This window comes from Bactrocera oleae, chromosome 6 (assembly GCF_042242935.1).
Source record: "Bactrocera oleae isolate idBacOlea1 chromosome 6, idBacOlea1, whole genome shotgun sequence".
Classification (NCBI taxonomy): Eukaryota; Metazoa; Arthropoda; class Insecta; order Diptera; family Tephritidae; genus Bactrocera; species Bactrocera oleae.
The window spans coordinates 46,963,796-46,986,229 of NC_091540.1; the positions used below are offsets into that span (position 1 = coordinate 46,963,796).

General features: G+C 34.5%; 1 protein-coding gene across 4 annotated transcripts; it reads left to right on the forward strand.

Moving 5' to 3' along the window:
• The first annotated feature begins 1,560 nt into the window (after positions 1–1,560).
• On the forward strand, positions 1,561–20,638 carry Exn (Ephexin). 4 transcript variants are annotated; one of them, XM_036372117.2, is made up of 8 exons: positions 1,561–1,685; positions 16,448–16,881; positions 17,006–17,259; positions 17,475–18,524; positions 18,585–18,786; positions 18,856–19,847; positions 19,905–20,109; positions 20,177–20,638. In XM_036372117.2, the coding sequence occupies exons 2-8, from the start codon at positions 16,560–16,562 to the stop codon at positions 20,338–20,340; spliced, it is 3,189 nt and encodes a 1,062-aa protein (XP_036228010.2). In that variant the 5' UTR covers positions 1,561–1,685; positions 16,448–16,559; the 3' UTR covers positions 20,341–20,638. The 4 variants fall into 4 exon arrangements, with proteins under 4 accessions (XP_036228010.2, XP_036228017.1, XP_036228013.2 ...); XM_036372120.2 differs by having other exon boundaries at positions 1,567–1,663; XM_036372116.2 differs by lacking the exon at positions 1,561–1,685 and adding an exon at positions 1,704–1,924.
• The last annotated feature ends 1,796 nt before the right edge of the window (positions 20,639–22,434 follow it).

The window sequence follows — 22,434 nt, forward strand, 5'->3', positions numbered from 1 at the left end:
ATTCAAGAACTTCATTTTTAACGATCAGTTCGTATAGCACCTATGTATGTATATGCTATAGTAGTCCGATATCGGTTCCTGCGAATGAGCAACTTCTTGGGAAGAAAAAGACGTGTGCAAAATTTTAAATAATATCTAAAAAACTGAAGGACTCGTTCGCGTATATACAGACAGACGGACGGACATTTATGTATATACCTATGTAGTATATACTTAAGAACTGTTATAACCATAGCTGTTAATGGTAAGAAACTCCAACCTAACTTTTCACAACATTCACTATGATCGCATGGAAGTTGAAAATTGTGAACATGTCCATCCTAGCTTATGATCGGCACAGAAGAATTATTTTATAAATATATATGAAATAAGCTTTAAAGCCGTAAACTTCTGTAAATTGTTTTCTCAGCCCACACATTCCACATATCGAAGCTCTAAAAGCTTTTTAACAGCTATGTTAATTTACACTAACAGCAGCTTAAAGCCCAAATTGTGATCCAAGTTTACTTAGCAGCAGCTTTCTGAAGGTGATCTTGTTTGAACTGCTAAGCACGAACTCGTATTACATTACCTAATAGGCGATAAGTCACACAGAACATAAATGGTAACAGCGATTTTTGGATTTTCAGGGCAATGTGATTACATAACATAATGGAAAAAACAACGTTTGTAAATAAAACGAAAAAGGAGAAAGCAATAAACTCATAAATAACAAAGTGCATGCATTATTAAAGATTATTGTGTGTATGTGTGTTTGGGTATAAGCTGTAAACCGTTAATACACAAGTCGTAACGCAAAGTTGGAATGCACATTTATTATTTCATTGTCGTACTACAAGTAATTACCTGGTATTCTGCTCACAAGCGCAATGAAAGTGAAAAATGCCCTAAAATTTGAAAATTCACTCTATGTAGAAAACGAAAGTTAAAGATTTTCAAAGCTTTTAGCGACACTTTTGAATCATAAAAAGTAGAAATAAAACTCGTGATTAACAAGCATCATGCGCATGTATCAGGCATAAGCACATCACATAACTCTAAGATACGAAACCGGCATGATGTAGACACTGAGAGTAAGAGCGTGAAGATAAACAGCTCTGATACAACGAAATGACAACAACATAATCAGATATGCCAAGCATAAGCTCACTGAAACGCGGATGACGCGATATTTCTTTGCCGTACTTTCGTAAGCGCTTAACTTTGAAACAGTATCATGCATGCTTCGGTATTTGTAACTATCCACCAGATGTCTAATGATCGTGGTATCTCATCTAAAGTCTATTCAGCTCACATATAGAAATAACCCCATAAAACATGTAAATTTTTCATACCGCAAAGTACTCAAAAAAGCTTACAGGCAGAGAGCAGCTCAATTGTCTTGGAGCCTGTGCACGAGCAGTAGAGCGCTCTGCGATCACTGAAGCATTTCGAACGTGCAATTCCCCCATGGCTTTAACATAGATGGCTGTAGTCCATAAATGTTAGTACTACAAACACCCCACCCTTACACTGCGATTGTATTGTGTGCCTGTGCACAACGCGCAGAGAGCTCTGGCAATCGGCGTAGTCAGTCACACGGGCCCAGTTCGAGCGTTAGGACGTGGAAGTAGACACGCGCGCGCTCAATCGCACCGCTAAGTGATCTGTCCGAGTGTAGTGAGTGAGTCAGTGAATGGAAAAAAGTGAGAAAAAAAAAGTTAGCGCATTAGCAGCTATCAGGTTTTTTACTTGTTGGACCTACAGTGCATTTCGCAGTCGCAATTGCACTGATCGCGCAGTTTCGGTGTTTGCTGGTATTTATTGTGATTGCTCTTTTTCGGAGTTTTTGCAATGCAAGTACGCGTGTGGCATTCATATTGACGCTAACGTTTTGTGAAATTGTTAGGAATACAATTGCAATATATTGCAAATATATACATACGTATGTATACATACAGATATCTCGCCAAATAAGCTCTGTGGTTTCCCATCCCAAAAATTATTGAAAAGCAATCAAATAAATAAATAAATAACCAAGCGAAATGTTAAGGTCAAATGAGTGCAAAAAGTGTAGATGTAAAAAAGATGTTGCTGTAACTTTAAAGTAACTGTTTACCAATACACAACTGCAATGACAACTAGAAACAGTTTTGTTGCAGTAATAATATTCGTATACGCGCACCAATGCAATAAAGGCGAATAGCCACTATAACATGTTTACAAGCTAAGCTTGCGGGCATAACAAAAAACAGTGTCGTAGTTAGTAGTTGGGAAACAATGTGCAAGGTTAGGTTAGGTTCATAGTCAACCTGTGCATGATAGCACATCTTTGTGTATATGTATGGAGCTCACATACCCAGTAACAACGTTATATCGAATAGGCTTTACTTGTACCTTCTTGCGTCTGTGATCTCGAAGTGCTGGCTAATGAGACAACTACACAAACATTTCAGAACCTTAGTGATATAATATTGAATACGGCAATTTCGTCCCAGTTTAGAGTGTTCGTGACGGTAAAATCTAGTGTTTCGTGAAGTTATGAACGAAACGAGAGAACTTGTTACATGTAAAAGCATAAATAAAATTAGCAAAATGAATCCGATACAAGAGAGTTGCAGTTACAGGCTCTTTTTGAGCAAATACAAGCATGCCAACACTTAATTCAATTTTCGATCCAGTTGTTATAAGCTTCGGCTGGGATGGTCTTCAATGAATTCAGCGGCTTAGTGGTTTTTTCGGTTTGGGATCATTTTTGGAACGCAATTCGACGTCATATTCATAAATGCACGTCTTGTCACTAGTAATGATACGTTTGATTAATGTAGCATCCTCAGCTACATTGTCAAGCAACACTTTTCCGCCCTCTACTAGACGTTCTTTTTTTCCAAAACATTCAGATCTTCTGGTACGAGTCTGGAATTGACACCTTTCATACCCAAACATTAACCAAAATCTGTTTAGTCGATAAGAGCCATAAGAGATATTAAGATGATATGCACGACGCTTTTTAAGCACTCATTAACAGAGGTGGGGTGACGACTTGCATGATTTTATGAGATGGTATTCGACCGATAGAATGGGCATTTAGGCTATGAACTAGTCCTCCACACCTCTTCTTTGACAGATTTGGATTTCAGCCAAAAAAAAGTAGCTTGCTTATTTCACTCAAATGAGGAGACCATATGGAAACAAAACCCTATGTTATAAACCTTGAAGCTTTAAACTATCGAAATTTTGAATAACTGTTACAACAAAAAACTAAATTACAAAAAAAACTGTTGTTTTTTCTTTTATTGTTTGTAATATGATATCAAATTTCGGTACCTTCAACACATAGTTTCATACCTAGAAAAAAACAATACTCATGGTATCAGATCTACTATATGGTAGTACGGATCTTTAAACGCGCTTATCTACGTAGTAGAATTTAAACATATTTTATATAATAGGAAGACATTATTTTTGTATCAAAAATAGGTTGCGTCCAATTTGCTTCAAATCTACTCACAGAATCGCGCCCCCATGTCAGTTTATCCCCTTACCAAGAGTATTATGAGAGACTTTGTAACCGATGCGATAATTTTTGTTGCAATCTGTTCACAGGTATGAACTTTGTTGTGTGTTGATGCGGTTGGCCATTGTTCGCGCTGTCTGTCGCACTCGTAAACATATTTTTTACCTTTGGTCATCGAAGCAATAAACGCAAACGCGCGCGCACAAAGGCAACTTCAGCGCTTTGAATTTTTAGTTGAGCATTTCGTTTGCGCACGATGCCGCGATGACGAAATGCGAAACGATACAAAGCCAGCTAGTAAATAAAAATATAAATATCACACACATATGCAGATATGTATACACATACACATACCTACAAACAGGTATAAAGTCAAGCAAAGTAAATATGTTTGCAGCGGCGAGTGCTAATAAGCCCCCGTTTTGATTGGACTGGAAACCAGTATTAGTGGTACAAATCATGAAAAAAATACGCACTTTACAACAACAAAACACACAAAAAAGTAAAATTAAATAAAGAACCTTGAAAAATAATAAAATTAAATCGCGTTATAGCGTAAATTTACAAGTGAAGAAGTGAGACGCTGTCTAAAAGCAATAATAACAGCAAAACGTAAAGTTTTTTAGAAATCATTGTTTTGCATGCGATCTCCAGCGCTTACAATTATATATTTGTGTACATGTGTAGCTTTTATTTTTTACAGCCTAAGATTGCTGGCATTTGTAAGAAGTGGCAGCGCTGAGCGTTAATTGTCATAATGGAAAAGCTTGCAAACTACCGTTGTAACGTTGTAATGCAGGAAAAACTGCATATTTTACCGCAAACACCATCATCGCCGCGGAAAAGTTGTATCGTTTGCAGTTTGAGGTTTTTTGCTTTTTTGTTGTTGGCCGTAAAAAATGCGAAAAATTAGCAAAAACGACGTATAAAACCGATAGTGAAGGCGATTTGCAAACAAGCAAATTGTAAAAAAAGCCCACCTATTTACAAAAGCTGAAAAAATTAATGAACGCTAAGTTCAGTGATCGTGTCTATGACGGCGAAGCCGGCTTCCGCATTCGACACCAACAAAGGCGCCGCTGCATTTTATTTAAGCCATTGTTTGTTAATACGGTTTATTCGAATTTTTGTTGGTTTCTATTTGCTATTTTTTAAAGTTAAATAAAATGTAGATAAATACGCACTCAATTACATAGCTACAAATGAATAAACCGTTAGTTACAAATTATGTATAGCACCGTGGTTACCAATGTTGTGACGCATAACATAAATATCAGTTAGTAATATGAGTGCATACATACATATGTACACGTATATAAATCCATATCTAAGCTGCATTGGTACTTACATATATACATAGGTGTATATACTCACGTCAGAACTAGCCCGAGTGCCACAATTGGGTTATTTTCAATTACAACAAAGCTTATCTAACTTATACTTATCCCTTTTTGTGTCTCATAAGTAGATGTGAGGTAATAGGGCGATCCGCCTACCTACAAGCATAATATCAATTCGATTTCTCCTGTAGTCAATTTTAAATTTCTAGAATCAATTTAAATGTGTTTTAATTTTTCGGGCCTTTAAGCAATTAGTTTTCTTATAAATCTCCCCCAGATCCGTATTTAAGTCCATTTTTTTCAGCAATAATACTTTCTCACGATATCTTGAAAGGAGCGTTCTCTTCAGTTTTTTTAATGATATTTTTTTCTGCATATTTGTTTACTTTTTGACATTTGAACTATCAAAAAAGGGTGATCTACTTTAATAATGATAAGTTATAAGCCAAAATAGTATCCTTCTTTCGCGGACGGACGAGATGGCCGCTTGGGCTGAATTTACTGAGTCATAAAATAAAAGTCAAAATAGTTTTGAAATCTCGAGATCCAAAACTGCTCAGTTACAGAAACAAAAAAATACTTTACTGAAGTGGCTTTTGAGAATGTTATTTATTAAGATAGCGAAATATATTTATTTTAATGTTAAAACAAGAAAAAATATTAACTTCGGTTACACCCGTCACAAAAACAAAAGGTTTCTAACAAGAACTTCATTCCGATCGTTCAGTTTGAATAGCAGCTATATGCTAGAGTGGTCCGAAATTGGCGGCTCCGATAAATGATCAGCATCTTCAGGAGAAAAAGATGTGTGCGAAATTTCAGATTGATATCTCAATAACTAAGGAACTAGTTCCAGTATATACAGACATCCGGACAGACATATGACTAAATTGACTCAGCTCGTCATGCAGATCATTTATATATATATATACTTCATGGCAAACTTTATATACCCTGGTCATGGCATGGGCAATGAAACGATTCGTTTAACATAGTTCAAAATGGTTTTTGTTTTGACAGCTTTGATAAGTTGGTTAACGTCCCAGGTAATTTCAGACAATATAATTATTTTACAATCTTATACAATCAGATGTTTTACTAAGAACACTATGCTAAGCATTTTCCTAGAATTAGTGAGTTTATAAATTTTAAACGACTGGTATATGGAGTAAGATTTTACTTACAAAGCCAAAAAGAATGTTTTTCTACTTATTCCAAGTTATCGAAATAGATTTGGTAACTAAGTTCTAGATCAGATCTGCATTCCAATATGAGCTTCAACAAAGTAGAAAAATAAAATTTAGTTATATACAGATTTTTAAATTCTTTAGAACATTGTTTAACAAAATTAAGAGAAAGTTATGAAACTATTATGTTAATATACACATTAAAATTTTTTACAGCAACGCCCATACAACGAATGCTAGTTTTTTATTACTCTTACTCTTTTAAAGAATTGGTTCGAATCGCTTCATATTTTAACTGCGACATTAATATTTCCATATCAGCTTCTTTGTTCCATTTCTTTCAAATGAGATTGATAAAAATGATTTATGTTACGTACAAATACTTTGACTTACCAATAAATCCAAAAGGAGTTGCACAGACAATTACGTACTTACGTACCATAGTACAAAACCCTTTCCAATATTATAAAAACATTTTTTATCTTTCCCAACTCAACATTGGTAAGGCGTATACGAAATTATTACCCTATTATATTTTCAAAAGAGTCTCATTAAACTTTTTTATTAGATTAGTGTGATAAATATTCCTCCCAACTACAAATAAAATATTTATGTAAACAAATAAAATATATATAATAAAAATTACTCATGCTATAAAAAGTTACGCTGGTTGCTGACTTTACCATAGTTTTATTTAAGAATACTTGCTTTTGATTTTGACTCCACCATAAATATTGAAAGTCTAAAAGTGGAGTTCAAATTGATCAAGAAAACTGAATATGCTAATGAGCTTGAATCCGTGCAGGCAATAACGAACTTAGGAAGAGGCAAAAAGAAGAAATAAAATTAATGGTTCTAAAAAAAGAAACAAACTTAACTAAGTCTTCATAGGCCAAAAAGTGAAAATACTTGAAGGTGAACTCGTACATTCATACATTTGATCAACGTACTTGTTAATTAATCAACAGAATTTATTTCTTAACGATGATGAAATAGGAAACGGCATAATGAAATCAAGTGCACATTTAGCATTTATATGTATATCATGTATATATTTAGTAAATGTGCATCAATTAGGCAGAGGGCGTTAATTGCTAGGTGCGAATTGTTGGCGCGAAAATTTACATTTCCGCAGCAAAATCGCAAAAATAGCTTAGACAAGTGGACTGAGTGAACAGCTGCGCATTGCTATATAGTCTAAGTTGCAGACATAGTAAAATATAAATGCTGCATGAAATATTTTTTGCAAGTGGACATTTATAAGAATGGTAGAAAAGTGTGCTAAAAATATTTCTCGAAGCAGGCTGAAAACTATACAAAATTTTGACGTTCGGTCTCGCTGATTACCTATTTATTGCCGCTAAATTTCGATTTGAGAATTTGAGATCAAAAAAAGTCGCTAGCACTCATGTCTTGGGATATGAGAAAATGAAAAAAGTCGCTGGTGGTCGGTTCCGGAAAAAATAGAAAATAATAAAGTCTACTAAATTTAGTTATCAACTTTATTAATTTACGACACAATGTCTTGTCACTTTCTTCATCTTCAAATGGCGTCCTTTGAAATTTTTTTTATCCTTCAAACATTCCATCACTGTTGATACCTTTTGCCTTTATACCTTAAAAAGTCATTTCGATCCGAATGAATTTGAAGTACTGCAATATGAGATATTTGCATCGTCCAATACCATCGGATCGACTATGACCCTCACTGACAAAAAAAAATCTACATTTTCAGGTATTTTAATACAATTCTTCACAGTCGATATATACTTCGATTTTTTCACACATTTATTATAAGGCTGAATGGCCTTCACTGCCTTCTGCGAATTTTGTTTTTTTTGGTTTCGGCTCGTTTTTGGTGCGCCATTCCTGCGATTGTTTGACAGCTTCAACTTCGTATTAACAAGGCCATGTAGCGTCACCAGTAGTGATGCGTTTGATGAATGTAGGGTATTCAGCTAAGTTTCCAAGCACCTCTTTTTTAACCTCGATTAGACGTTGTTTTCTGCAAAATATTCGAGTTATTTGGTACGAGTCTAGCATTGCCAGGCTTCATACCCAAACATTAACAAAATTGGTTGAGTCGATCCAAAAGCGATGTTGAGATTCTTGCTATCTCTCTGATGCCAACACGACGATTTTCAAGTACTTTATATTTTTCAGATATGGATGAACAACTTGCATGAGGCATGTTTTCAATGACTTCAAGACCTTCACTGAATACTCTGTGCCACTGTAATACTTGTGTTCATGATAAAGTAGACTCTCTAAAACACTTTTGTAGCATTTTCAACGATTCCGCAACAATAATTCCATTGGAAATACAAAATTTCGTTGTAAAAATCGCCAGACAAGCTTTTCGCCTAGTAAATGAACAGCTGCCAAACTCACACTAATTGACATACCTATGAAGATTTATTGATTCGCTTTGCTCGCGCAGTTTAAATAAACCAGTCCGAGTCAAATTTGATCAGATTGGGGATTCAAATCGAATGACTTTGTAATATATTACACACTAGCTAGTTGAATAAAAAATTAGTTTGAAGAGTATTTTAAATGCTTTTGTGAAAATACGTTATACTTTTTACACTAAATATTGAAATATGTTTCTATTTCTTATTGTTCGTTTCCATACTCGTAGTACCTTGTGTCAATATCAATATTATATAAAAATTCAATTAAAATTTATATAAAAGGGTTGTAGCTGAAAAGAAATCCCAAAATTGTATTGTTTTCCGACATGGACTTATACATTTAAACGCGGTATAATGCTTAGAACGACCATCTCCATCTAGAGTAATGGATTTATTGTATAGATCTTGCATGATTTTGATAACACACTATCGAAGTGTGACTCTTCGAGGCTCCAAAATAGGCTTCTTTCATAAAGTCTTCCACTTTTAAGTAAATGTTGTTAGTACTTTAAAGAATATTAGATCCATTTCCTTGTTAAAACACAACTAACACCCCAATTGCGGAAGGCTAGTTTATATGGTAGTTGCCGTTATGTTTGCGTTGGATACTGAATCAAGATTGTTATTTACGGAAGGCTGCAGAAATCGGTCTACTTACAATGCAGCATACTGAGCCATCATTACAGTTATAATTATTTATTTAATCACATTAATGTATCAATAGACAATGTAAATTAGTAAAATATATTTCACAATAAAAAGCAAAGCAAATATTATGACAAAAATTCATAAAGCGTTTAAAGAGCAACGATTTCTTAAAGATCAACTTTAGTGAAATATTCAGCTAGAAACGTTCGTAAAAAAATAAAAAAATTATGTACACATATTTTCTTTAAAGATATTCAATGTATTCATACTATAAAATTAAAATTTTCGTCTCCGATGTTTCCGTCTGGGTGTTACAAACTTCGTGCTAAATTTAATATACTCTGTTCAGGGTATAATAAATACAGTTTGTTGTAAAATTATCAGGCTGATACAATGCTAATTTTTCTAACTCAATGGTAGACTTTCTTAAGAAACTTACAAATATAGATATACATATGTACATCTGTGGCAAAATGTTAAAATTCTAACAATTTTATTTATTCTGACCAGCTTATTCGAGAATCGACATTGTATTATATCTTAAGCAATATCTTAGAACCGGATGCATTTAATTGCGGTAAAATAATTATGGAAACATATCAAGTTTTTACTAAATATCAAAATATATTCTCTTAAGTCTGTTAAGCTACTTCGACATACTGACATTGATATATAAATCGTTTAGTATAGTGTAAAACAAGTATGTCTATTTGGTTCAGGTTTTCACTTTCATAAAAAATTAACTCACATCTCGATTTTCATCATCTGGCTTAGTGACACTGCCACGTAAAAGGATTGGAATGCTTTTATCGTACCTGGAAGCCAACTGTCTGCTTCGTGATCATGTTCATATTAACAGGAAATGGAACTCACTATCTTCGCAGTACGAGATCGTAAATTCATATCAATAATTACTTGTATGTAGGTATTTCATGTGAACTGTTCGATGGCAAATAAATATTTAGCTTTGACAAAAATATATTGTAACTCCTAAACCATACACAATGTACACGCACTGAGTATTTTAGCTGCGTAGAACTCATACTTGAAATATTATCACACATAACACATATATATATCTATATATGAACATACATACATATGTATATAGCCAAGTTGCAGGAGGCGAAAGTCTTGTTTAAACAGAAACCGCTTTTTATGTTCATTCATTTGAGTGCAACACAAATATTGGCAATAATTGATGCCACCTCGTACATATGAGTAACGAATGTAAACATGCAACGGCGCTGCAAAATGCATTCGAAATTAATTGCAACAATTGCCAGATAGGCGAGTGCAAACAAAGGCGGAATACTTTCAAAATAAAATGTAAAAGAAGCAAATTACAATGGAAATGAAAATGAAAATGCGTTCATTGCCAAGTCAAGTCAATGGATTCACCAGCAATCGACGAATGCATGGCATCGTTTGCAAAAAACTGGAAAAATATAAACAGACATATAATTGCCTGCATATATGCTCACTTATGTACCTGCTTTTATGTAAAATTAAATTATTGACAGATAACCTATGAATGCGTAGCAGACAACACAGACAGACTACACATGGTGATTGTCGTGTTGCTCGCCAAGGAAATGTCAGAAGCGGTCAGTTCATGATCTCGTTTAACCTTGTAACTAGATGTGACGATGTGACGCTGTGAAGAAGTGGTATAACCGTGAAGAGATCAGACACAATAAACAATAAATTTACTAGGTTTATAGTATATCAAATCAGTGCCACCAATACTCAGTTAAGCACACACTTTCGAGGTATGGTTGGCCGCCATAAGCAGATTAAGATGTTTATTGCAAACGTCTAGTATAAAGCTCGAGAGGTTATTTCGTATTATTAGTATATTCGCTCTATATGTTTTAATATGCACTAAATGAATAATAATAATAAAACAAACAAATGTACTAAAATAGGAGCTTCTTGTTATAAGGGTTGTGAATTTTTTTATTCAAAAAATCTAATTTGTCATCTATCACAAGTATTATAAAAAAGAGATGCATACATAGCTATAAAAATATGTCAGTGAATCTATTGAATTAGGTAAGTCTTCAAAACTTTAGTCAGCAGCAAAGAATCCGGTTTGTATACATTTTACCATTTAGAGTAAGCTCTTATTTGCGTCCAGCTTTTTGGATATACCAAACAGATAACAATCCCACTCAAGAAGCAAGCCATTTGAAGTATAGACACAAATTTGAGAAAATACTTATTTACTACACATGTATGTATGTACATATGAGTAGTTCAATGCATAAATGGCACAACTCAAGTTTGTAAAAATATATTCTTTACTTAATAAAACAGAATAATCGCAAATAAATATTGCTCTCTTTGAAAATATTGGTAGAAACTTTGTATTGGCAAATTTCAACCATGAGTTCGCTTAAAAGCTTTGTTGTTTTCTCAGAAATTTACATGTAGGTACAAAGTTTTAATTCATGTGACTCCTTTTACTTCAAGAATAAATCGCCCATCAATATGTAAACGATAATGAAACAGACTTATAAAAAATTAAAAAAGTTTATAAATTTCACATACTTTTTTTTACCCATAAACCACTGTTTATGGTAAAGTTTCGTGGTTGCACACACACAAGCACATGTAATAATTTATTGTACGCTGGTATTGTAGTTAAAAAAGTATAAAAACTTGAAAATAAAACCAAACGTCAGTTTAAATTGGTGTCTGTATTATAGACCGGTTCATTGCTCACCTGTATGCCTGTGACCATATGCTGCCCTCCCTCTTCTTTTTTCAACGTTGAAGCTGCGCGCTATTTCGAGTTTTGACGCAACAACATAAGCATTTTTGTTGAATTTTTTTTTTTGTTTGTTTCACTACTCTGTTTTTGTTAAACGTTTTTTAGTTTTTCGTGTTCATTTTTTGCAAAGGTGCTCTTGTACATACATACATATGTTGTAGATATATTTGTAGCTCTAATGTTCTCACTTTAATCGTGAGCTAGGGGTATACTGGTTTATATACATATATAACATTTTAAACGCTTGCATTTTGCACCCAATTAACCTCATGAAGTAGACCATAAACGCAAACAAACTTGGCATTCGTTTTAATTAAGTCACTGTCCAACAACTACTACTACAAACAAAATAGTCCATCTAAATAACTGTTTAACAATTATACCTGTTGATATGCTAGTAATTCACATAATTCTTGAAATTACCACTTTTAATGAGTAAATATGTACTATGTCAAATGAATTTCTCGCAACCTTGATATATTTAAATTATATTCAGATTTAAATTATATATAATTACAATTTTATTAAAATTGTATACTTCGTATGTGAGTTGCAGTGTTGCCACTTGAGAAAATCTCTGGGTACCAAAACACCTACCAAATCTGTTGCAAAACTCCCAAGTTTCCTTATCATCAAAACATTGCGTTTTCACATCACATTTGGAAAATATGTACATACAATACAAATAAACCTTAGAGGTCAATTCAATTTGAGGTCAGTTTTTGAAGGTCAGTCGAGTATTCATCACTACAAAAAATTGTCAAGTTTTCTAGAACTATCCGTAATCATTCGTACTGTTTGGAGGTCGAAAATCTAAGTTAAAAAGAATTCAACAGTGGGTTCCGAAGGGTCTTATCCTCTACACGCTATTGTTTAACATCTATATTTTTAAACTCCCTTAACCACCAGAGGGAATTTCTATCATCTCATATCCAGATGATTGTACGATATTGACGTCAGGCAATGGAATCGATGACATGTGTTCGAAATAAAACAGCTATCTTACCGATCTTTCTCGCGCTTGCTTTGCAAGGAGCCTGACACTCTCCCCACTAAATCCACAGCAACCACATTCCTGAACTGGAGAAAGGAGTACAGACTGGATCTTATAATCATGGTTGATGGCGTTAAGATTCCGACTAATATCCCTGATATTTTAGGAATTATTATTAAAATTATTTACCATAGTAGCCTCTGAGCCTCTTTTTCTTTCATTTAATGTAAGAAGTTAAAGAAATGTGCGAATATATCAAATTATTGACAATTTCCATCTTCATTTACAGTTTCAATTATAGTCCGATATTTAGTTAATGTAAATAGCAGACAAGAAAGTATGCAATTTTATTTAAGCGAAAAAATCTTAAGATTAACTTTCATTCTAAATACATCTGATAAAAAATATTGCCTACCAAAACCTTATACCTACCAACCCAACTACCAAAGGCAAATGAAACTACCAATTTTAATCCGATCTTAACAATACGGCAACGCTGGTGAGCTGTACTATTTTATGGTAGCTTTCTGCTAATAGGGTAGTAACTGCAAGCTTTTGTTCTCAGTTTGAAAGATTCTTTAGGTTATGATGGGTTATCTCTTACCCAAACGCTTACTGCTTAACTTTTCTATGTTTAAGAAACAATTGTAAAAAAAGGATAAAGCAAAGGATTTGTGCACTAAACTTTCAACAACTAATAATTTTTTAGTCCTTTTATAACGTAGTTTCCCCTTTACGGTTTTACAAATAAGTGTTTGTGGAAAGAAATGTTATGTTGCCGCCGTTATAAAATTAAACTTGGGGTTCCTCACTAATTTTTGTGAATAGTTTTTATAACCGAGGATTTCATGCAATGAGTCTTAGTAGGTATTTATGGTATACGTGGGAGTACGTATAAAGTACAATATATATATATAAGTCACCAGCGTGGCCATGTCTGTTTGTATGTCTATACGCGAACTTATATTTCAATAAAACACCTTTTATGAGCTTATCTTTTATGATTTTCAAGTAGACAATCTCATTTTAAGGAGCGGCAGTGTACTGCCATCACCAGAAGATTAAATCAAACTCCATACCTTTTTTTCATTACTTTTAGTTTCAACAGAAACCACTCTTCTTGTTCCTCACTATAATTCCCTAAATTGTTCGAAAATTTATTTAGATAATTGTCATCATATCATTGGGCTCGAGATAAAAAAAATTATTGTCAGAAAAAGTATATTTTTTTTAAACACAAATAGTAACGAAGCCAATGGTCCCATGAAAAACATTTTTTATATAAGGTCAATTCTAATGTAACTGCTAAGTCAAACTATTGTTTGTTAATTTTGGTTACATTAAATATATACCAGGTAGTATACATGTATACCAAAATATTTCAATCCATACGTCGACACTACTTTAGAAGAAGAGAAGACTCAGATGGAGTTGAATATAAAAATATAATAATTTTTGGTTTTTCGAACTATTTACAAGCCAATTTTAATATTTTCAAATCTTTGTTTCCTGACATATGTATATACTATGAGTCCATTATTGCACCAATGATCCATGCTTAATGCAAATAACATACAAAGCACTTAATTATAAGCAATTAATTCGAACCAAGGGAACGGCTAACTGTTTTGACCTACAGTAAGCAAACAGCGCTTTTATGTACTGAATATTTTAAGGTGAAATGATTAGTCAAAATTTATTACCACTTACGAATATATTAGGCAATTTTTCGAAAATTCAGTTAATTTTATGAGCTTGGTTAAAATGTTGTGTAAAATAAACTATTAATAAAAATCATTAAAAATTTTCTTTGCGTTATTATTTCGTACATTTTGTATTATGCCTTCATCAACGAAGGGCCAATAAAAACGTTTGCTTATATATGTATGTACAATATCTGTTAGATTATATTATTAGGGAAAACTATACCATATGAAATGAATAAATCTGTCTTTATATCAAAATTGTCTGTCAAAACATATGTACAACATACACTCCTCATTTATTATCGAAGTTAATTATTCTCTTTGAGAGGAAAATTTTTATACTCTAGCAACATGTTGGTACAAAGTATAATAGTTTTGTTCATCTGGATATATAGTTAAATATACATACGAGTATATAAATGCTTAGGATAAAGAGACGAGTTGAAATCTGGGTGACTGTCTGTGCGTCCGGCCGTCTGTGCTGTGACTTGAATAAAAATTGAGATATCTTGATGAAACTTGTTACATACGTTTCTGGGCGCCGTTAGACGGTTGGTATTCGGTTCGGTTGGTAACAACTCCCATATACTACTTATAATGATTTTCGTTATTCTAACAAGTTTTAACTTAATATATTTAATTAAAACACTTCGGTCGAGTTAATATTACATATGTATATGTATCTCATTTGAAGGTGTTTTTAATATAATTTTAGCTAACGCGAACTAAGTCTACGTTTATGGGCTTTGATTGAGAGTATAAACTGTTCAATTCCACCCAAACTTAGCGCTTCTTTTAACAACCTTTTCTCAGATAATCCCTTTGTATTATATTCTTTGTTGATTCTTCAACAAAATTGTAAATGAAAAATTATCATTTTTACTTCCAAGACCCTATAAAATATTTATCATAGATGAATTATGAGCGTGACGAGCTGAAACGATTTCCGTATCCGTCTGTCTGTACATAACAAGAACAAGTCCCTCTAAAATGTTGCACACTTCCATTTCTTTCCAAGAAGCTGCTCATCCGCCGATATCGGACCACTATATGCTATAGCTGTGTACAAACTGAACGATTAAAATCATATCCTTGTATATATGATCTTTTTATATGATCTTCACGAAATTATGGGTTATTGTTTATTATTCTTGTATGGCATCTTTAGCATTTGTGAAGGGTATTATAACTTCGATGCCAACGAAGTTAACGTGTTTTCTTATTTTAAGCTCACAATTATTGCATATATAATTATTAGAATCATTACAACTAAAAAGTAGGAGATGTTAACGTGTGTTAGGTTTAATAAAAAGCTTGAGTAGAATAAATATATTAAAACTAGGGAAATGATTGCGAGTAAAATCATTGTTTCCAGTGTAGTTCTGACATAAAATAGGCGTCCATTGACATCAAGCAATCGTAAAAAGCCGAGTAAAAACTCAAAAATCCTCACCTCACTTTTGATTATATTATATAACAGAAATTCAACAGAATATAAATATAATACATAAATAACAGTATCCATATGTATAACAAAAAGTGTTACACACCCGGTAGACAATTGATTTTAATTGAGAAATATTGCCAGCTTAACCAATTGAACTTTACGCGTCAGATGGCATTTAAGGGGGAACTACTTTTATTCCAAAGGCTGATATATACCTACATACTTGTATGTATATGATGTATGTGATACCTATATTTGTTTGAGAGAATTCTTAATAATAGAATTTCAATGTCTGCATGTATGCATGTGTGCCTTCGAGAAAGTATGCCTGAGCAGGCTTTGATCGGAAAGAGAATGTGCAAGCGACGTGTAATTGACCTGCATTAACCCACATATTTACGTCTGTACTTTTTTGTTTTTACTTTAATTCGACTAAAAGAAATCCCTGGAGGAGAATACAATAAAAGAAATAAATCGATAATTGAACTAAATAAAATAGAAATAAACTAAAATTCAGAAAAAGTGCGCATGGAAATGAACTCGGTTATAAAATGAGTACACCAGCGCCAACGAATGTCAGCCAAGGCGAAAGCAATTGCAGCACATTGCGTACGCTGCCGCGTAAGCGTCGACCACGTGCGGTTGGGGAGGTCTACATCACTTGTCCGGCCAGTCAGGTGTATCTGAATAGTGCCGTCAACGAGCACAATGCTATCAGCGAACCCATATATCAGAATACCACGACTCAGGTCGAACAGGAAGCGAACAGACGAATTAATCGCTGTGCTCGGCTATCGTTTGTACGTGCCACCATTACTGAGGGTAGCAATGGCACTAGCGCACGGCAGTCGATGACTGTGAGCACCTTCATAGGTTCGTTTCACATTTTAATGTTTTATCAACTGTGTTCTTAATTGTAATTTTAGAAGTATTCAGTTCTTATCAAATAATCCATTTGCTCGTTGCTGATATTTCCGTTTATTTCTTTTAATTTTAGATGACTCCGATCACTACTATGAGACTTTGTCACCTTTGGGAAATAAACGCCACTCCACGCTACCTGATCAGCGTACTAGCAGCCATAATAAATACAGTCAAGACCTGCCACATTTTACGAAAAATGGCTCACAAGGCAAAAAACAATACTCAGCCTCGATGCATGGGCTCGGCACATTGGCGGTATCAGATGACTATGACTCTTTCGACACAGACACCGATGAAATTTATGAAACCGAAGAGAATATAAAAAATGTAAGTGCACGAAATTCGTTTATTTTCATTTTGTATTTTCAAGAAGAAGAAAACCCCAAGCAATCCTCCTAAAAGGCGTAAACCCTTCAGCAGATTCAGCCAACATTACTAAAAATTTGTGTGGAAGCCTTCCCACTGAAATAAACTAGCATAATATTTGATATCTGTTTTGCTATTAATCACTTCATAATTTATCTTCTAATTTTGCTTTCTAGCACAATGACAGCGGCGTTGATATACGTAATGTAAAGCTCCCTGATCCACCTTCTTCCACTAATCAAGTGTACGCCATTGTACGCAAACTCAAAAATTTCATCTCAAATAAGAAATCTCCCGTTTCTCAAACTAAATACGGTGACAATCAACAAAAACTCTACGAGAACTCTACACAATTCTATGTGAGTGGCAATATATATGAGAATACACCAAAGACTAAATCCAAGGCACAGAAAAATGTGAAAAAGACGCCAACAGCGTCACAAGAACAAGACATTTATGAAAATACTGAGTTCCATAGTCCACCAGCCATTGTGGTAGATGATAAATCAGTTAATCCAGCTGACAAGATTCCAACTAACCAAACAGATTTGAAAGCCGATGCGAATATTGCAACACTACGTTCTAAATCGAAGTCGGGTAAAAGCTTCAAATCACGTTTACGTAAAAGTTTAGTTGGTTCCACATTTGATATGAAACAATTATCATCGTTGTCGCCTACACGTAGCACCTTTTACGTTGAAGATCCGACATACGGTGGATCAGGAGAATTAGATTCGGGCTTCTCAGAGAAAGCTTCATCTGGTGACCTACCCACAGTGCCCCCAATACCCGTACCCGAGGCGCAGAAATTTTCAACTGTAGCGCGTAAAGCGAAAAAGGAAGCAAAAGCACTGAACTCGCAGCGGCGACGTACAACGATTGGCATACGTCCACAAGATCCACCACCACCGCCACCCGTTGCATCATCGACAACCTCTTGGTATGCTGAATGTGGTGTCTTTAAAAATGGCACAAGCGATCTGATGCAAGAGTCAGAAGTTTCACTAAACGATGGTAAAACGAGTCAAAGTGGATCGTCGGTTTTTAACGGCAATTCGTGGTACACAGAAGCAGGTCTGTATCAAACTAGTGGCGTTTCAGTAGCAAGTTCAAGCGGTAGTTCGGGTGTGTCGACTGGTAATGAAGGCGCGCTTGGTGATGATCTCCCACACAGCATGTTCCAGAATGAACCACTGTACCAGATCTACAACGCTGCTAAGATAGAGGTAATTGCATTTGAAGATCTATATTATGAGTTCTATTATATTACTAAATAAAAATTATAGTCGATCACTCGTGATATGGAGGGTCATGATAGTTCAACAGATGGTTATGAAGAAATTGGACAGAATGGAACGCGTGGTGAGGCACGCATAAGTAGTCAGAAACATCAGCGCCCAAGCGCTTTCCAATTAATTGAACCAAAGAACGGGCCAGCCCGTACATTGTGGAGTGAAATTCCAGAAGTTATAAATTCGTGTGTCCTAGGTGAGTTGGAATATTATGCCAAGTCATATTTCACTTATTGATAGTTGAAATTATCTTATATTCCCAAAGCCACCCTTACATCACGCGAACGCAGTTTACAGGAGGCGAAATTCGAAATCATTACCTCCGAAGCTAGTTATCTAAAATCCCTCAATTTGTTGCGTAGTCATTTCATGAATCATCCAATATTTCGGGACACGAATGTAGTGAGCGCACGCGATCGAAAAGCTTTATTCGCTTATATAGTACCCGTGCATGAATGTTCTGAAAGATTACTTACCGAAATGGAGTCCTGTTGGCAAGACAACATAATGCTAATCGGTTTAAGTAAACGTATCTACACCATGGCCGAGAAATACTTTCATGTCTATATCTCATTTTGTGAGCATCAAGGGCGCATGGACCGAACATTGCGTCGCTTGAAGGAGACACGCGGTATCTTCGCGCAAAACCTGCATCTACTCGAAACAAGTTCAATCTGCTGTGGTTTAAATCTACACTCTTTCCTCATGCTACCCATGCAACGTATCACGCGCTTGCCACTGCTGATCGACGCCGTTTTCAGTAAAGTCAGTTCCAACGATGACGAATACGAGAACTGGAAAATGACGTTGGCCATCATGAATAAGATAGTGACGCAATGCAATGAGGCAGCGAATAGATGTGAACAAGCATACGAAATTGAACGTATTGCGCGTCAGCTGGAATTCCCTTCGACAATACGTGCCTTAGCTATAGCGCCTGTGGGTGTACCCGCAGCTGGTTCAAAACCACGTTTCCTGGTGAAGCGCGGCGAGTTGACGCATTTCATTTGGCGCGGTGACGATGTAAAACTTACGTTCGGCAAAAAATTCTCCAAGGTGGCGATCTACATATTCCTCTTCTCCGACTTGCTCGTACTAACAAAACGTAAGGGTGAAGAGCAATTCATAGTCTTCGATTATTGTCCGCGTAGCATGCTAACTATATCAACGGGCGATCTAAGAGATATTAGTCAGACGCACAAAAATCTAATACTAATGACATTGTTAGAGAATCATGAACGAAAGACTGTAGAACTAGTAAGTCAACGACGTCATTGATATTTACACATCGGTTATTAACTTGTTGTATTGCAGCTCCTTTCTTGCCCATCAGTTTCCGAACAGGAACGTTGGTTGCAGGCAGTTCGACCGCCCGAACCCGAGACGCCTGGAGAAAAGCTGTACGAATCCTGGGACTGTCCGCAAGTTATAACAAAGCACGCATACGAAACAAGAGAGCCGGATGCGCTGAGTCTGGAGGTTGGCGATGTCGTAAACGTAACGCGAAAACTACCAGACGGTAAATTATCAAAGCAATCGCGTAAAATAAAATTATTGAACCATATTTTGTGTATATTTTTTTGTAGGTTGGTACCTGGGTGAGCGCATACGCGATGGCGTTGTAGGATGGTTCCCAGGCAGTTATACGGAGGAGGTGAACTCAGCGCATGTGCGCGCCCGCAACCTGAAACAGCGTCAACGATTGCTGACCTTTACCGCTACATATCTCGAATCGCAAAAGCGCAAGTAGACGATTTGTAACGGAGCATGGCAGTTAAACACTGTAACAAAGTTGTGAGTCAATGTTGGTATATTTGTAGCTGCGTTTGTGCCTTTTATATAATAAAGTAAAATAGTTATATTAAATAATTGTTAATGTTATAAATAACATTTTTTGACCTATCCATACGAAAATGACTGCAACCAATGCTTAAATATCTAATCGTTAAAAAATGTATCGTAAATAATTTCTAATTTATTAAAATTGTGATAAAAATGATAAATATGTATGTAATAAAGCTTTGTTTAATTTTTTGTTTGATATTTAATTAGCAATTTTCGTCTGTATTTTGAACTTCTGAAAGTTAAATTAGGTTGAATCGAATAAATCTTCATAAATTACCAATTAAATAATACATTGTAAATTTGTTTGACGCGACAAAAAATTATATTTCTAGTTAAACGAATTTAATATTAAAAAAATATATGTACAGTAATTGCACTTCAAAAATTGCACAATTTGGAATCAATTAACCAATACTCGTTTAATTGAACAACTCGTTCAATTACAGGAATCCCGCTTAATTGGACAAAATAATAAATTTAAAAAAATGCATATGTGCACTTTAAGTGTTTATTTAGTTTTTAGTAATTATATTTAAATAAAATTTAAAACTTTAAACGGAAATACATAAGGAACAAAAACAAGACAATGCACTTACACATATATTAAAAGAGCATTGTCATAAAAAATAAAATAAACTTAAGGTACAAAAACCATTAATGTTACTGTATAAAGTATGCAGCACCAGCAATCACACATTTAGATTTCGTTGCTTACATTTTTAAAACCTTAATTTAGGAAGTCTGTAATACATATGTATGTTTTCAATTGCTTTGTAGAGATGCCACCTGCTACGAAATATGTATGTATGTCCGGTAATGTCAGTCTAATTTTTTAACGAAAGTTTTTTGTGCAATCAACCGGAGAAAATTAAAGGTATATTGTTTTTCAATAATATATATTTTTAACCAATTATGCGGGGAAACCAAAACCGGGTTCAATTATATATATTTTTGACCGATCAGGTGATTCAAATAAGCGGGAAAATTAATTAACCGGTATCAATTAAGCGAGGAATACTCTGTAGATATAACGTTTAGAACCTAGTATTAATATTAAATATACTATATAATTGTAAAAAATAAAATAAATTCTTATATATATAAATAATAAAGTGTATTACTTCTAGATATGTAAGCAAGAAGGGATCGCATTAGCTTTACCCAGATTCCCTTTTCCTTACTCCTAAAAGAGTGGGAAATGGGTGAGGTGGACAGTAATATTGGGATAAGCATCTATACAGATGGGTCGAAACTAAATAATCGAGTGGCAGGCTGTGTATTTTCAGCAAAACTAGATACCATAATAGCCTTTCAATCAAAGAAAGCCCTGTTGTTCTGACAAATAGTGTGCTCGAAGCAAGAATTATTTTTATACATAAATACAGATAGCCAAGCGGATTTGAAATCCCTAAATTCGCTTAAAATTTCATCAAATATAGTGAACGAATGTGGATCTAACATCCCATTTCACGATAAACCTGCAATGAGTTTTAGGACATAGTAATATTCCTCGTAACTGTGAAGCGGATGAACTAGACTGAATAGGCTCCAACCTATAATTAGATAAATTTATGGTATTTAATACGCAAGCATGTTGTAGATAAGTCATTCTCTAACTTGCGCAACAAACAGACAACCGACTATTAATTGGCAGGCATGCTAGCAGACTGTGAACAGCATACAATAAATATTTTAAAAGTTGTCAAGAGATAGAAGAAGTTTGGACTATAGAACAATAGGCCTAGGTGCGTCGTCAGAAACAATCTACCTTCGTACACCAAAAATAAATTACAAATTGTGGGCTCTACACTGACCTAATGCCTTCAGGATGACGTTTTGCAATACTCAGTTATCATAAATTAATTACCAAAGTGCGCTAAAGATTTATATTCAAGTGTAGGTATTCGTTTTTTAAGGCCAAATTGACACAACTATCCTAACCTATTATATATTTTCATATCTTTCACATCAATAGCCCTAAAATGAATACGACGTACTT